Source organism: Anas acuta, chromosome 5 (assembly GCF_963932015.1).
Source record: "Anas acuta chromosome 5, bAnaAcu1.1, whole genome shotgun sequence".
Taxonomy (NCBI): Eukaryota; Metazoa; Chordata; class Aves; order Anseriformes; family Anatidae; genus Anas; species Anas acuta.
The window spans coordinates 26,229,535-26,245,403 of record NC_088983.1 but is presented as its reverse complement, the minus strand read 5'-3'; the positions used below and the strand labels follow the sequence as shown (position 1 = coordinate 26,245,403).

Here is a 15,869-nt window from a genome sequence, read left to right as displayed (position 1 = left end):
GTCCCCCACAGCTCACAGGACAGGGCTCGGGGCACACGGCGTGCTGCAGAGGTGGGTTGGCCTCCTGCTTCCACCACGGGCACAAAGTGGGGAGCACCACGTCATGGACCCCACGCCACGGAGCAAGCAGCCACCAGGACCAAACAGCAAGTGCTTTGCATGCATCACAGCACTGCGCTTTGGCTGGGTGGTGAGGAAACGGGATGGAAAAGTCTGCCCTGTCGTTTGGGCGTGCTTGATTTTTAGCTCACTCTTGAAAGTCCCATTTCTGGTGGGACCCAGCAGTGCTGCATCATTCTTCCCATCTGCACTGGGCCATGGTCATCTCTGCCTAGGGGAAGGCTGCTCCCAAAGGGTTTCCTTTCTAGTTTTAGCTGTCCTCAGAGATGGACCTCAGGTGCTTTGGGGATTGGCAATGAATGTGATATTTCATATGACATTAAGAAATATACCCATTTTACTTTGTATTCTGGTTATGAGGAATATGCAGTTTCTGCTGACAGCAGCCAAGGGTTCAGATGTAAGGTTAGTGAAGCTGTAGAAATATTTTTTTTTTCTTAAGGTGATGCTAAGAAGCCTTGTGTGGTGGTGTTCCATGACAAACTTGTCTGCAATGCAGGGGATTTGCCTGCAGGAAGAGGATACACTGAGGTCCTTTCATTCAGCTTTGCTGCTAAATGAGAGCATCTGCATGGGAAATACCTAACACTCCCTGGGTCATGTGCATTGGCTTCATGCCTTCAGTTGAATCAGTGCGGAGACATACATGGTGTAAGTCACGGGTAAAATCTTCCACATCAGGACACTTGTCATGAGATGCCCGAATCAGCACCTGCTAACCTGTGAGAAGCTGCATGCTCATGATTGCTTTACCACCTCAAGAGTTTCACCACAAAAAAAAAAAAAAAAAAAGCCCTCAGGATCTATTTTGGAAAATATCTCCTCCTGTGAGCTCAGCTTTCTCCTAATGTTTGGTGTATCCGGAGCAGCTGAAAGATACAGTCAGTGGATACAGGAAATGGGATCTACGTGGGTGAGGTGGGTGAGCGCCTGTGACTGCAAGAGGCAGCAGAGGAGACCTGACTGAAGGCCACCGATTGCAAGGCTGCCTGAAAACTTGTCCCTAAACAAGCCTGAGGTGTTTAATAGCTATTGTATAGACTACTATTGGATGCAAATTTTGGGGTTGACTCTTCACGGATGACACAGCACGCCCCAGGTCAGAGAGGTATGCCCGGTTCACATGAGTCAATAGAAGAGGGGGAGAGGAAATTATGTCTTATCACAGTCTCGAAAGCTTGGGAGAAAAATTGTTTTGGATGAGTGACAAAAGAAACACCTGAAGTTTCCAAAGACTAAGAAAAAATGAAATAAAGCCTTGTTTTCTGAGTCTACTGAGTATTCTGTTTCAGCTTGGAAGTTCTCAATATTATTTTAATCATACAAAAGTTTTAAACAATATATATATTTTTTTCTAACTAAAACAAAACAAAATATTCCCTTTGGGGAAAAAAAATGGAAATTTTGAATTATTCAGCTTGTTATTAAATTAAGCAGAACATTTGGTGAAATTGGCATTCATTCACAGGATGCTGAGATACAGGTGGGGCTACACGTTCCTTAATGTCTGTGAAAAATGTGTTCAGTGCTACTTATGCCACACTGCTGCTGCACACTGACTGATGTGCTCTTCTCTGTTTTTGTGCAGTGTGTGGTTGCAGCTCTTTCCTCTTTTCTCCTGCCCCTCAACACAGCTATTTTTAGAAATGGGTTTCCCAGAGCACCTCATCTTGGAAGACCTCCTTAGACTCTGCTTGGAAGGAAGGAAGCACCAAAAGAAGCCGACTGCAAAATAACCCCAGTGGTTTCCTCATCCCACTTTGTCAAGACTTTTCTGAAAAGGGAAATGAAGATTTATCAGTTCCTGGCTTCACAAGTCCTTCAGAAACAGGAATGGTTTGTGAAGGGAAGTGGATACTCCATGCATGTTGCAGGTCAGCCTCCTTTCCCAGAGAAGGGAAACGGGCTTTGCGGCCAAGCACCCAGTGGTTGAAGGTGATGCTGGCCAGAAGTCCTCGCCATTCATGTTGCTGTCCACATCTCTTAAGCAGGAGCATATCCAGAGATGATACAGTGGTAAATCTTTAAGACATTTTCATATGAAAAACAATCACCTTAGCAAGTGAACCAGGGTGTGAGTGGGACTTCTTTACAGTGGGATATCCCACCATATTGGTGCCAGGTGTTTCAGCTTGCTGTTGCTGTGGGTCAGGCCTGCAAGGATGGGAGCATGGACAGGGTTCAGGCAGGCAGGCATATGGAGGTTGTGGGATGTTCTGCTACAGCTCGGGAAATTTCATAGGCTATGAGACAGGAGGTGGAGGTCAAGTCTATTTGGGGGCGAGTGGGTGGTGTGAATCTCCCTCTTATGAAGGGTTTTCCCCAAACCCATCTCGGCACAGCCCAGAGTAAGTAGTCTTCATGCAGCTTAAGGGAGGTTTTATTTATTTGTTTGCTTGTTTGCTGGGGCAAAGCTTCTCAGAGAGGCCGTGATGAGTAGTCAAATCGGCATTTTATATCGAACCCAGAAGCAACAGCCCTGACGCAGGCTGGAGTGGAAACCCATCCACTTAGAAAAACTGAAATAAGAGGGCGGTTTCACTCTGTATATCACACAGGCCAGGCAGCTATCATTACTGACTTTCAGTCCTTCTCGGTTCAGCATGTACTTAGACCTCTGGCTTGGAAATCGCGTGTCCTTTCCCCATGCAGGTGAGAAGGAGGCAGCTCAGCTCCTCTAGCACAGCCCCTTGTTGAAAGCTGCTCGGTGCTTCTTGGCGTGGGCTGCCTGTTGCTCAACACCTGGGCAGTCCCAGGTGCAGACAAACAGGGTTGTGAAGTGCAGCAGCAGCACTCACAGAACTCTTCCCTACCTCTTTGTGAAACACCCTCCTCCGAGCTACTGAAATCCTGGGGTAATAATTAACTGAGTTAAGGCTTGCACTGTAATTGCAGCCATGTGCACTTTGCTGGGTGCGTTTGTGTTAAAAATGTTTGCATTTTAAGGCTCTTTCTGTGTGACGGTCTTGCAGCACTCTGCACGTATTCGCTCATTTAGCTTCACATTACACTTTGCATTTTGCTTCTGGTTGGAGGGATGACAAGCTTCTCTGTAGGGTGTCCCTTGAAAGACATGCAGGAAATTAATCTCTGCTAGCTAAAACTGGGATTTTAAAAAGGATTTAAATTAAAAGAGGCCTGCACCTTCCAAGCAAGACACACATCAAAAAGTGAACTAAGCACATCAAATGGACAATTTCAGTTAGTTTGCATAAACTCTCTAGAGCACCCAGGCATTGGCAAGGGCCAGGAAGAGGCAGGCTGAGGAGCAGCGCAGGAAGCCCTCTACACTTGAATGTTAGCAAGGGGGTTAAGCCATCCAAATCTGGATGCCGTCCTCCAACATCCAGGCCCTAGAAGGGTTCCCCTTGCCTCTCTAGGAGCACCCACAAATCTTGCTGGCATCTGTGCCCCTGGGACTTCTACCTGGAGGATTGGGTCTGCTGGGGGCTTGGGGGACAGGAGGTGGGGTTGGTGTGAGGACCCAGTCTGCCCAGCCAGTTGGTGAAGCCTCCACCAAGCCGTGGCCAGTATTGGGTAGGTCCAAGGCTGCATGGCCACTGCTGGGAAAGGTGACAGAGCCCATTGCAGCTGTTTGTGATGGCCCTAAAGCAGTCACATTGCGGAAAGGATTGTGCAGGGAAATCCCCAGCTTTATTCTGATCCAGGCTAGAAAGTCCTGTTTGGAAAACCGGACAAGGAGATGGCCTTGGGAAGAGCTGAGTGCCAGAGTGAGGGGGAGGAAAGGAAGCCGGATCTCCAGGGCGGGGGGTGTTTCTGTTTCAGGCACTCTGGACTTTGGTTTCATACACTGTGGCCTGATAAATGTGTCAGCGTTTAAACAGAGCCTTTTGGCTCTGATGTGCAGGCTTCAGAGAGCTGCCCAAAGGTGCCACAGCTGTGACCGGCTCTTGCTGGAGATGGGGAGAGCCCACACAGCCACTGCCCCAAAAACTGAACTGAAGCTGTGGGGCAAAGCCAGCAGCAGCTTTTAAAACAGATTAGAGGTGCTGGAGGCCTCGCTGCCCTTTGGTGCATGGAGTCCTGCTGGGGCAGGTGGGCGGCCGCGCCCATGGGCTGCATGTGGGCGAGTGGTTGCTGAACACCGGGCCTCGGCCCTGTCTGTCTGATAGTGCTTCTGTGCTGTGTCCCCTGTGTAAAATGCCAAAGTGTCAGGGAGCCAATTCTGAATGCCAGTGGGCTGAAGGAGGAGGAGAGCAAGAGTTACAGCCCCTCGTGTAGGCCAAGTGTAGGCCCCTCATGCAGAGAGCTGCCCAAGCTCATGGCCACCTCGCCCTGCTGAGGCGAGGCACCCTCACGTTTACACATTCTGCAGTGGACTAAGGAGAAGGGTCCCATTGTACTTGGGGGGAGTGAGAGAGAGAGTATGAGGAGGAAGAAGAAGGTGTGGGAGGAAATAGATAGTTCAGCTCTGCGTGTGCAATATAAGGAAGTATGGGAATATCCCTGAGGGATTATCGAATTGCTTTACAAGGATGGGTGAGGGGAAAGGCTGGAAACAAAAATGCAAGCTCATGCAGGGCAATGTCATAAAGGTGGATGAATGAGTAAGTTCATGGGGACACTGGTGCAGGAGGAGAAGGGGAGGGACCTGAGGGAAATGCTCAGCCTGAAAGGGAGAAAAGAACAGAACAAGGTGGATCCTGCTGCTGTGGGCAGAAGAGAGAACCAAGGTGCTGAGAAGGGAGGATGATGGAAAGAACTGAGCCTGCTAATAGCAGTAGATGTGACTACATTAGAAAAAATATATATACTGGGAGAATTTATAAGGAAACAGAGGAATGTGCTGCTTTGTGCCTGTCCTTGCTCTGAGGGACAGCAGGGATGAAGAATCCTGCAGTGGGAAGCCATCAGCAGCTCCAGGAAGTCAATGTCAATGGTGTGAAAGCAGCAGAAGCTGCACTGGCCTTCACAGGAGAGACATAGTTATGTTTTGATACCATAGGGTAAGCAGGAGGCAGAACATGCTATAAGGATCAGTCTGTAGTCAGGGGCATTTCAAGGGAAGTTATCTGGTGGCCAGACCAAATGAAGAGATGTGCTTCCTCATACCATTCATCAGTGGACTGAGGCAGTCCTTCCTACAAAATGCTGCCAATGTCGGAGGTGTGCAGTCACCTCAGAAGCAGTTAACAAGTCTGTGGAATAAAACCCCCATCAAGAACCATTTCTTATGAAGGAGGCCACCTTGATCTCTGGCAGTCATTAAACCACAGGTTGCTGAAGTTGGGAGAGAATGCTCACTATTGCTAGATAGTGGCCATCTTTTTATGATTTTTCTGTAAGACCCTGATCTGTGGCAGCAAAGCTGTTCTGGAAGTCTTTAAAGCTTGCTGAGCCACCCAGGACAGGCACTGGAAGAGAATTTTGAACCCTGGGCCAACATGGAGAAGCATTAGCAGGAGGAAGCAGACAAGCAAGAACAGGTTGAGTTGCTCTGTTAATAGCAGCTGTGGTGGCAGAATAAGAAAAAAAGTGATGCTGGCAGAATGAATACCCAAGGAGCTTTTTCTCCCAGTTCTACTAATGAGACATCTACCAGCATGCCAGGGAGGAGGCATAAAGGCAGAAGGTTATCACCAAAACCAGTCTCAGAAGATCTTTCTAAAGGCATAGGTGTGGAAAAGGTGGAAGCAGTGCAGATATGCATAGGTTTAGGACATGTGTCAGAACTTGCTTTTTTGGGGGTGGGTGTGTAAGTGACATATAGTGGACAGGCCTCACTTTTGTGTTACAGCATGATCAAGTTGCATCAAGTGAAAAGGTAACACGCTGCACTGAATAAATCCGTGCTAGCAATGTACACTGTGGAGTGGCCATAAATACACAACATGCCCAAACCTATTTTGTGAATAAACAAAAATTCTCTCATTAATCTCTGTCCTACTTGCTTTAACTGTGGTTCCTGCATTTTTGGTACTTTGCTAATTTTGCATGACTGATGAAGGCAAACAGCAGCATAACCAACATGCAGTACCTTGGCAATGATTTGTTTAGCTGCAAAACTTCCTTGTACAGTAAAGCATTTGCTTAATTTATTAAGTCATTACAGAATTCTTACAACATTATAACAGCACCTACCTAATATATTGTTTGCCTAAATGTTGCAATGGGCAGCAGGGAATGTACCACTGCCTCCAAAAGTACTCAGCCAGTCTGGTACTCCTGATAACTACACTTCCCTCCCTCCCTCCGGCTTTTCAGTAAAAAATATTTGTATTCAGATGGTATCTATTTAAATATTTGTATACCAGGTCCAGCCACGTACATGAGCACTTCCAGAACGCTGATATCTACAGGTGGTGAATGCCTCCAAAGGGCCCTGACAGCATTTCAAGACCATGTTTTGTCAGTGGGAAACAAGAAGTGCAGCTACTTGAAGGAGCCATTGTCTTTTTTATTTTCAGCCATTGCAACATGGTATTTAGTCAAGAAAGGCTGGAAGCCAACTGGGATTCTTTGCTGGTGTAAAACCCTGCAGCAGGTAGGTAAACCCCCCATCCCCAGCTCAAATTTAGAGGCTGCTAAATCTGCAGGAGTGCAGGGTGAGGCCCAAAGCCCAAGAAGGTTTGGCAGATTTTTACCCAGCCCCAATCCTGGAAAACATTGCAGGCTTGAAATTTGGGCATGGCCCTTTCTGCAAGAAGGAAGTTTCAGTGTGTACACCTGGCCAATTCTAATGAAATGAGAGTGGAAGGGAAATACAAATGACTCAGGATGGCAATTTCTATGTAGTCACTTCCACAATGGCCTTTGGCTCCCATGCAAATTAGGAAGTACCCAGCCAGATGCAGTGCTCTTCCTCATACCAAACAGCCCTTTGTGCAGGTTGTGTGTCAGAAACCCCCCAGAAAGAGGGAGGTGGGAAAGGTGATGGGTATCCTGTGCAACCTGGAGCCCTCACAACCTCTTGAGGGTGGCCAGCTGCCAGCAGCACAGGAGTCCCTTGGCCAGCGGAGCTGGCAGAGCTTGGTCCTGCGTCAGCAGCTCTGCCGCACCCCATCCCAATCTCGGGGTCGTGATGTGGGAGGAGTGTGGCACAGGAGCTGGGCATGGCCCCATTTCTCTCAATGGACTCTGTGTGATCGCATAATGGTCTGGTGTCTGTGGCTAAAATCAGCCCTGCTCTGCAACAGGCGATCAGATGCAGATGGGAATTTAAACTACATTATTCTGTGTTAGTTCCTGGAGAAAACACAGAGGAAAAACTGGAAGGCTTTAAGGCCCCTGACTGTACTGCTGCAGACTGTGTGGGGATGGCTGCAGCTCCTGCAGTGGGGAGGAGGGGGAGGCCCCCGCCTGAATTTCAGGGGGGGAAGCAGCAGCGCTCCTTCCCGGGCATGCGCTCCCTCTTCCTGTGGAAATCCCCGCTGGAAAGTCTGAAGGTGTCCGAGTTCAAACCGGAGCTGGGCTGTGATAAATGAGAGGGAAGGCAGGCACGGTGCTGCTCTGCAAACCTCCCTCAGCAAGTCAACACAAGAGCAGCCAAGTTTCAAGCCACATTCTGCATCCCGGCTGTGCCCGCAGCCACCGGAGACGGAATAAAAGGTGCCACCAGGGCAGGCAGTTACCACCAGAGATGGTCTGGAAGTCTCCGCATGGCCTGGGCGGTCTGGCACTTATGTGACAGAGGGGGAATCCCAGCCCCCTATCCGCCCACGACAACGGGCACAGGAAGCTACACCTACGTGTGCTGCTAAAATTAGCTGCAGAAGGGCTGAGAGCTGAAAGCTGCTTAGATGTCTTACTCCTACTGCAGTAAACCCCCTAAAACCCCCGGGCCTCTGACCTTGTAGGTCTACTAAGTGTCAAGTACTTCTGAGAAAGCTAACCCTGTGGGTCCCACGCAGCTCAGAACAGTGAGGTACAACAAACTGCTTCACAGGCCAGGTACAGTAATCTGACTTTTTTTAATAAATACATATCTCACATGTACCAAAATAATTATAAACAAAAATGTACAGTATTTACATTCTATACATTTGCTAAAAAGTGTAGCAATTATGACACACACGGTGTGAAACGCATTGTTTCCAATGCCCACAGTTAACATCATTGCTACCTTTCTCGTAACAGCCAGGAGGCCACATCTCCTCTCTAACTCCTCTGCCTGCTGCCCTGCGCCCCAAGAGCACCTGGGGTCAGTCAGCGAGGCAAAGGAGTGCCAACAGCCTTACACCAGCCCAACACACAGCCTCCAGCACATGGGGCATTTGTATGAGCCCATCTGGCCTCAAGGGAACAACATCCCTCGTAGTACTCCGCGTTGCAAGGTAGCTCTTGAATGCATTTCTGTCAGCAGCACGCTGGATGTGTAGTAGTAGTCTGTTATCTTCAGCTGGCTGAGACGATGAGATATACAGCTCTTTATCAGGTGGTGTGCGTAATCACAGATCTCTAATGATGTTACACATCCCACTCCTGTTACTTAAATACAGGTCAGAACGTGGAACCAACTGTTCTTATTACCATTTCGTGCTCCTGGCTGGGCAGTGTAGTATTTTGGTACTGTCTTCTCTGCATTTAGACTTTCTTTTTAAATGAAGGAAGTCAGTCCTTTTTCTATACATATGTACACAGTCACTTTTCACAGAAACCTCTGCTTTAAAATGCCAGCTGTCGTCCTCCAATACAGCAGTCGTCGTACATAAGCTGAAAAAAAAACACAGAATGCTGTTAATGCAAAACTCCTACTGGGAGTATCCTATCTACTCTGGGAAAACAGCCAAATGCTGTGTGCCCTGACTTCAGTGGTGTCTACAATTTCTACACTGAAATAGTTACGTTTGCTCTTTAACAGCACTAATGTCAGAAAAACAAATGCTGGGGAGGCAAAAAACACCAATTAACTTAAATTTTATCTCATAAGGTTCTGTAGGTGTCAGGAACACAACAACGCTCAGAGGCGTGCATCGTGTGAAGTTAACCTCCATTCCCCAGTGTATTGTTTATATTTTATTCTTAAGCTTATTCTATTTATATCTCTGCCCCAACTTGCCACCTTTCTGACAGTTGGCAGTGTAACCTTGCTTTAGGAGCTATTTATCCCCACAAGTTATGTAGGTAAGAGGTCATCAGAGCAGCACCAGCCAAACCACAAAGGGCAGGATTTGACCCATCTCTTGAAAAGGTGCAAATGGCCACTTACTTCATCCTCTGTGAACTCGGGCTCAGATTCACTGCTCTCCTCATCCTCACTTTCGGGCAACATCTGCAGATCAGCTGTGGTCAGCTGCTTCAGCTGCTCCTGTATGCTGGAGTTGTCTCTTCCCCATGTGAGCTGATAAGGGGAGTAGCCCTGGTAGGTCACTTTGTTCACGTCTGCCCCGTGCTTCACCAGAAGTGACACCAGCTCTGAATTCTGCAGGTCCACGGCCAAGTGCAACGCTGTTCTGCCATTGCATGGCTCCTGTTTGGAAATAACGCAAGGTATTGCACGTTAGGAGAGCTGGGCTTGCTGGTGTCAGACCTGTTGATTCTTGTGACTACACAGCCCTGTTCAGTTAAATTCATGGTGTAAGTTACATACCTGAGCATTTACATCTGCTCCCAAGGACAGCAGGTATTCGACAACAGCCAGATACCCTTGAATAGATGCCAAATGGAGACACGTATGTCCTGTAAGACATAAATGAAGGTAAAATTTGAGTTAAGTCTAATATAATGCCCTATAATTCAGTTAATAATTCAGTCAAGATGATAGGATAGGATGATATTTAAGTTTGCAATTCATCCAGAACAAAGGGGTATTTTCCAGAAGAGCTTTCCAACTTCAATCAAGTGTGGATAATAGGGTTGGATTTGGAAAGATTTCTTAAGAGGCTTTATTCCAGTATTTAACTGTGGCTTATTGTAACAACAAAAAAAAAGAGGAACATGCAAAAATATAAAATATAACTGTAATGAGTGCTGCAAAAGCACTCATTAAAAATGCAAAATTCAAAGCCACGAGAGCCAATGATCAACAGCGAGGAGGCCTACGAGATGCAGCCTGTGACATTTTAAGGAAGTCAGACACTGCGTTGTTCTGGGGCCTCCTCAGCATTAAAATGGGAACAACGCTGTTTCTCCAGCTCTCCAAAAGTCAGCAGCCCCGTCTGCAGCGCCATGTATTGAGGTGTGCATATGGCGGCGTGTGTGTACCGTTGTAGTTGGTCGCCTGCAGGACGGCGAGGAGGTGGTGGGGCTGGCAGTACTGCGTGAGGACGCTGACGCTTCTGAGGGAGCCCTGCTGGCAGGCAATATGGAGCGGGGTGTTTCCTCGGAAGTCCCTGATGTCCAGGTCGCATCCAGCTTTCAGGAGGTGCTCAGCAATTTCGGGCTGATCAGTGATTACTGCCAGGTGAAGGGGAGTCTGCAGGCAAAACAGAAAAGAGAAACCTGTGAGTTACACAGCAGATGTTGCAGCAGTGTCTGAACACACAAACCCTGCAGTTGCTTGTGGATTTCTGCCCAACTGAAAACACACCCCACAAAGTCAGTTCGTTAGGCTTCCTGACATAGTGCAGAGCTGCTCGTTAGTCTGGAAGCAATGAACTCGGGGCTCTCCAGATACCGGACATGCAATCCGTAAGAAGGGTATCATTAACATCCCAGCAAAGAGGGATGAGACCCATTGCATCATATTTGAAAAATGGGGGCGGTAAGAGGCCGCTGCTGGGGAGACAGTGTTGCATCAACACCGGTCGGAGTCATTCGGGTGCTTTCCTGAACGTAGGCTTTGATTTAATATCCACTGAATTAAAAAAGCGATTTTTCCTTGGGAATTCCCCACAGGGCTTTTGTGGGGGCGGTGGGGGGGTTGATCCGTCCCCTGGGGTGCCGAGGTGAAAGTACCTGGCTGAGGTTGTTCTGGAAATTCAGGAAGGCACGGTCCCCGCTGGTCTGCCGGATCACCTCCAGGCTGAGGGCTTTTTCTTCATGGATAATCGCCAAGTGGAGAAAACTGCATCCAAAAAAAAAATTAAAAAAGAATTAAAAAAAAATAAAAAATTGATCCAACCTACGCAAAAGCCCCAGTCCCCCCCCGGCGGGAACGCGGGTGACGAGGTGCCCGGGGCACGGCCCCAGTCATGTGCGGGTTTCGAAAGCCGGGGCTTTCGGCGGCCGGGGCTTTCCGACGGCAGCGGGAGCCGCCTCTCCCTGGCGCCGCTCCAGGGACTTTCCGCGCTCCGCTCCCCGCCCGGCGCCTCCCCGGCGGCGGCCCCGACCCCGTTCCCGTTCCCGTCCCCGTCCCCGTCCCCGACTTACGTGTCCCCGTCCTCGGTCAGCTGCTGCGCCCAGCCGTGCGTGCGGGCGGGCTGCTCGCGGGGCTGCAGGCGGATGTCCTCCAGGTCCCGCACCAGCTGCCGGTACTCCTCCTCCTTCATGGAGTCCAGCCCGCTGTCGTGGCGGTCGTCGGGCGGCAGCAGCCCGGCCGCCCGCTCCTTGCGGGGCTGCTCGCAGCCCTCCGCGGCGGGCGGCTCGGCGGCCAGGCGGGCGCTCAGCATGGCGGCGGGGCGCTGAGGGCGCTGAGGAGGGCGCTGAGGAGGGCGGCTGGCGGGGCCGGGAGCGGGAGCGGGGCTGGGAGCGGGGCCGGTGCTGGCGGCCGGGCGGGCATCCGCGAGTGAGCGGCGGCGGCGGCGGCGCTCCGCATATAGACGGCGGCGGAGGGGATTTCTGCGGGGGAGGAGCCGCCGCCGCGGGAATTTCCAGCCTCTCAAGGCCTCGCCGGGCGAGTCCGGTCCTGCTCGGCGCCAGGGGCGGCGACAGGGTGGGGAGGGAGGTGGGGAGGGAGGCAGGGACGGGGGCCGGCCCGGCCCGGCCCGGCTCGGCACGGCACCGCACGGCTCGGCAGGGCGGAATTCCCTGCGCCCTCCCTGCCCGGCCCTGCCCTGCCCGCGGCGGGGAAGTACTCGGAGCCCCGCGGGGGGACGCCGCCGCCCGGCTCCCCCCTGGGGGCTTCCCCGCGGGGCCCCCTGCCCGCTGCGGCTCCCCCGGCTCCTGGGCTCTCCCCCGGAGGCCGAGCGGGGCTTTGGGGGTGCAGGAGGGGAGCTTGGGGTGTGCTGTGGGGCTGCTCCTGTGCCCCGTGTGCCAAAGGCTGGGTCGGGTCACCGTGATGCTAATAATTTTGGGATAAATTTAGGGGGTAGCAGGCTTTGGAGAGGCTCGGATGCTGCAGACGGCTGGTGTGAAAGAGCACAGAGCCTGCAGGTGTGAGGGTGCCACACAGCACCTGAAGGATCTCGCACCTCTGCTGGAGGAGCTCATGGGATTGGGAGCAGGCAGGAGGATCCTGCTCCGCTCTGTACGTCCAGACCCTGTCAAAGGCTAAGCAGAACGCTTCAGGCCCTCCATACAGACACAGGAGCTTCATTCGTTTCCCAAGCACTGATACCTTCCCCCAGCACCCTTACTCTCTGCATCCATTTCAGTTATTCCCTGCTCCTCATTACCGGTGTCCTCCCATACGTGTATAGTGAGAACGGGACAGACGCGGGCTCCCACATGGATAAAAGGCGCCAGGGAGGTTGACGATGCTGAATTTTTCCCTGGTGAATTTTGCTGCCGCTTCTCAGATGTGGGGGGATTCCCATTAAGAATTTTTCTCCTCTTGCAACTCTTGCTGGCCTCGCTGACTAACAGTGTCGGAGAGTTTTTTTTTGCTTTTGCCATTTTCCCATGGGATGGTGTCCCTTTGAAAAAAAGGGCTTGTGAGAAAATCCGAAGATGAAAGGGGGAGCCAGAGGAGAGGGAAGACGCCTGGCTTTCCGTAAACAGATGTTTCTGATTTTCAGCCCAGCCGTACCATTCCTGGGCTTTTTTTCATTATTCATCTCTGGGCCTGGGACAACCCGGTGGTGCTTTTGGGCAGGTTTAGAAAAGCCGTGCAGCTCTTTCTTTTATAGGTTAAGGGTTATGAAAGTTTTGTGAGCTTCTTGAAAGAGTTTCCCCTTTTTAATGTAAATTGGCAGGGGAAATTTAATTAACAAATGATTCTCCTCCCACCTGCCTCTGTGCAAAAGCAAGGAGGGGAGATGGAAAGCAAGCTCCTGATTCAACTAGCAGGGGCACCGAGCCCAGTGAGCACCGAGCTGCCTCGCCAGAGCTATGCAGAAATTAAGCTTGCAGACTTCCCGTCCTCGCTGCGATGGCTGGAAACCGAGTTCAGCAAAACAAGTTCTTTGCCTCTGCAAGTGACTTCCAGCTGCTGTCACAGGCAACCTCGGGGCTATTTTTGGAAAATGTTTGCCAGCAGAAACCTCATTTTGGAGGCACGCGAGCTGAGATGCTCTCATTTTGTGTACATCTGAACGCTGTGGTGCTTCAGCCAGTTGTAGGTGGCGGAAAGGAGATGGAAAATGATTTCTGGATGGAAAGATCAGCCCACTTCCTGCCCCGGCAGAGGCAGCACCAACCTCTGCTGCACGGGGCCGCGGTGCCCAGGTGCTTGGCTGTGCCCTGGCAGCAGGAGCTGAGCTTGGGTGGGAGTGGGTGCACATCGGTGCTGCACATTTACTGACGTCTCTGCTGTTTTTCTTTGTACAAAGAAAAATGACGTCCCTGGTGGTAATAGTAGCTCTGACAGTCTCACTGATGAAGGGCCCCAGACGTGAGGCAGTGCTGAGGCTAAGAGGCAGCCAAAAGCACAGCTCAAGAACCGGCTCTGCCCTAAGCCTAATCCATCTCTGTACAGTAGCAGACAGCCAGCGGATGCATGGGCAAGCAGGACTCCTATTAAAACAAATAAAGCTGCTATCTTCTCGGGAACTCCTCTCAGCTAACAACAGTGTTTTACAATATTTGCTTAGAGGGATAGCTTAAGCGTGCAGGAGATAATATAAAACAAAGGTTTCTTAGCTGTGGTGAAGGTCACCGGTGCTGCTTTTATGCCACTGAGGTACCGTCCTTTTCCTGAAAGTTAACTCATTCTAGCAATTACTCTGTACAATTTTCCATACAGTCCACAAGCATGAACAAATATAACAGAAAGAAACAAACTCAACTTTTCAGTGTTTGGTTTTCCCCTTTCAGTTGTGTGGTTGCTCAGATTTGCTGGGCAGCCCTTTGCCCATGTGTGGGGTGCCCCTGGGGACGGAGCAGCCATCCCGACCCAGGGACAGGGCCAGCACCAGCAGCACAAGGATCACATCTACCCGCGCTGAAGCAGGAGCAAACTTCATGAATGCTGCTGTAGTTTGTGCCAACCTGAATGCCTTTTTGTCCTCTAGGGCTATGTTAGGAGTCCCTGCTGCCTGAAGGAGCTTAGTAAAGATCCGTGGGAGATGCTCTGCCAATGGGTCTGGCTCCTTGTTACACAGACAGCACAGTACTGAGGTCATTCCCAAAAAATGGGGCTACCTAAATGGTGCAGTACCGATGCAAAAGGCTGGGACCATGGGAGGTAGTTTTGCACCAGATACCCAAGGACCGGATTTTGCAAAAGTGCCTGCTGCTCTAGGTACTGTGAACACATTTGCAGGGCTGCCAGGCTGCAGGAATGGTATGTTTGGTTTTACTCCAGCTTGCAGCAAGCAGCTGGCGGGGCTCTGAGAAGCAGCCTTGCGTGCCTGAATACTGAAAAGGGGCAGTAGGGTTTTAATCAGTTCTTAAAGTACATGAAAGATTCTCGTGCTGCTTCCTCAAGCAAACACATTAAACTGTAATTTCCTGATTGCCACACTAATCATGAGACCTGTCTAGTGCTGTCGCTGTGGTGCTGTTGATTTACCAGAGTTTGTCCCTCAACTTCGTCCTTTTGTGATTGCTGCTGCAGATATCTATTAACTGTTTCCTCCCATTGAATCTCAGGGGCTGTGCCCGTCTAGCAGTAAACATGACAGGAAGGGCAGTTCACAACATTCAGCAGGATCTTGGCCCGGGCTGCTACAGCCAAAAGCAAAGCAAAGCAGAGCAGCAAGCCTGCATGTGCCAGTGCACGTGCAGATATCTCCTGTCTAATCTGTGTGCTCTTTGGAATGGGACTCCCTTTCATTTCCCTAGAGGATTAAGGATTTTGCTGTGCACTGGAAGCTAGGAAGCACTTGCTAGAGAACACTGTCATTCTGACCATGTTTTGCAGTTCAAACCAGCATATCTCGGCCGCCCATCTACAGCTGCTGCCGAGATAAGGACCAGGCTGCTTTCGGGTCCAGACGCCTAGTCCAGCGCTAAATGAGGGGAACACATTTCCCTCCCACTTTCTAATAATAATTTGACTGTTACTAATTTGAAAGGACACAGGGCAAAGTTAAACAAAGGTTATTTTTGTCAGCCTGGACGAGTCTCATAGTACTGCCCGTGCCCTGCGGGCTGTTTACCATCCTCCTCACACATTCGATCGGAGGCTATCAAGGGACTGCCAGGTGCTCTGAAAAGTCCAGCAGTGGGTGCAGTAGGAAACATTTCCCCGGCTTATTCAGGCTTATATAATACCCAAGGAAACAACACGGGAGGTACTTTTTTCTGTGTGAAAAGCCAAGGTCCAGACTAGGCATTTAACATCCTGTGGCTGTTCCGTGGTACAGAAAGGGAGCTCAGCAGGGTGTCCAGGCCAGAGCCTAGCAGGAACATTCTGTTACACAGATTTCCAACTGGCCACGCTAGTCTCTGGTTTTATTTTTAGACTGTGGCTTATTTCTGGCCTCTCTTAAATCGACGCGTTGCATCCCTGGGAAGATCTGCATTTCTCTGTGTGAACTGTGGGGCTGCTTATGTATCAGTTGCTTGTGTATCTGGAGATCCTCAGG

The 15,869-nt window shown here is 50.4% G+C and overlaps 1 protein-coding gene across 1 annotated transcript; it reads right to left on the bottom strand.

Moving 5' to 3' along the window:
• Positions 1-8,032: 8,032 nt before the first annotated feature.
• On the bottom strand, positions 8,033-11,849 carry NFKBIA (NFKB inhibitor alpha). The gene is made up of 6 exons (XM_068683340.1): positions 11,392-11,849; positions 10,978-11,086; positions 10,285-10,495; positions 9,671-9,759; positions 9,290-9,550; positions 8,033-8,793 (listed from the first exon to the last, which is right to left on the bottom strand). Exons 1-6 carry the CDS (start codon positions 11,628-11,630, stop codon positions 8,746-8,748), a joined length of 957 nt encoding a protein of 318 aa, XP_068539441.1. The 5' UTR covers positions 11,631-11,849; the 3' UTR covers positions 8,033-8,745.
• Positions 11,850-15,869: the final 4,020 nt, after the last annotated feature.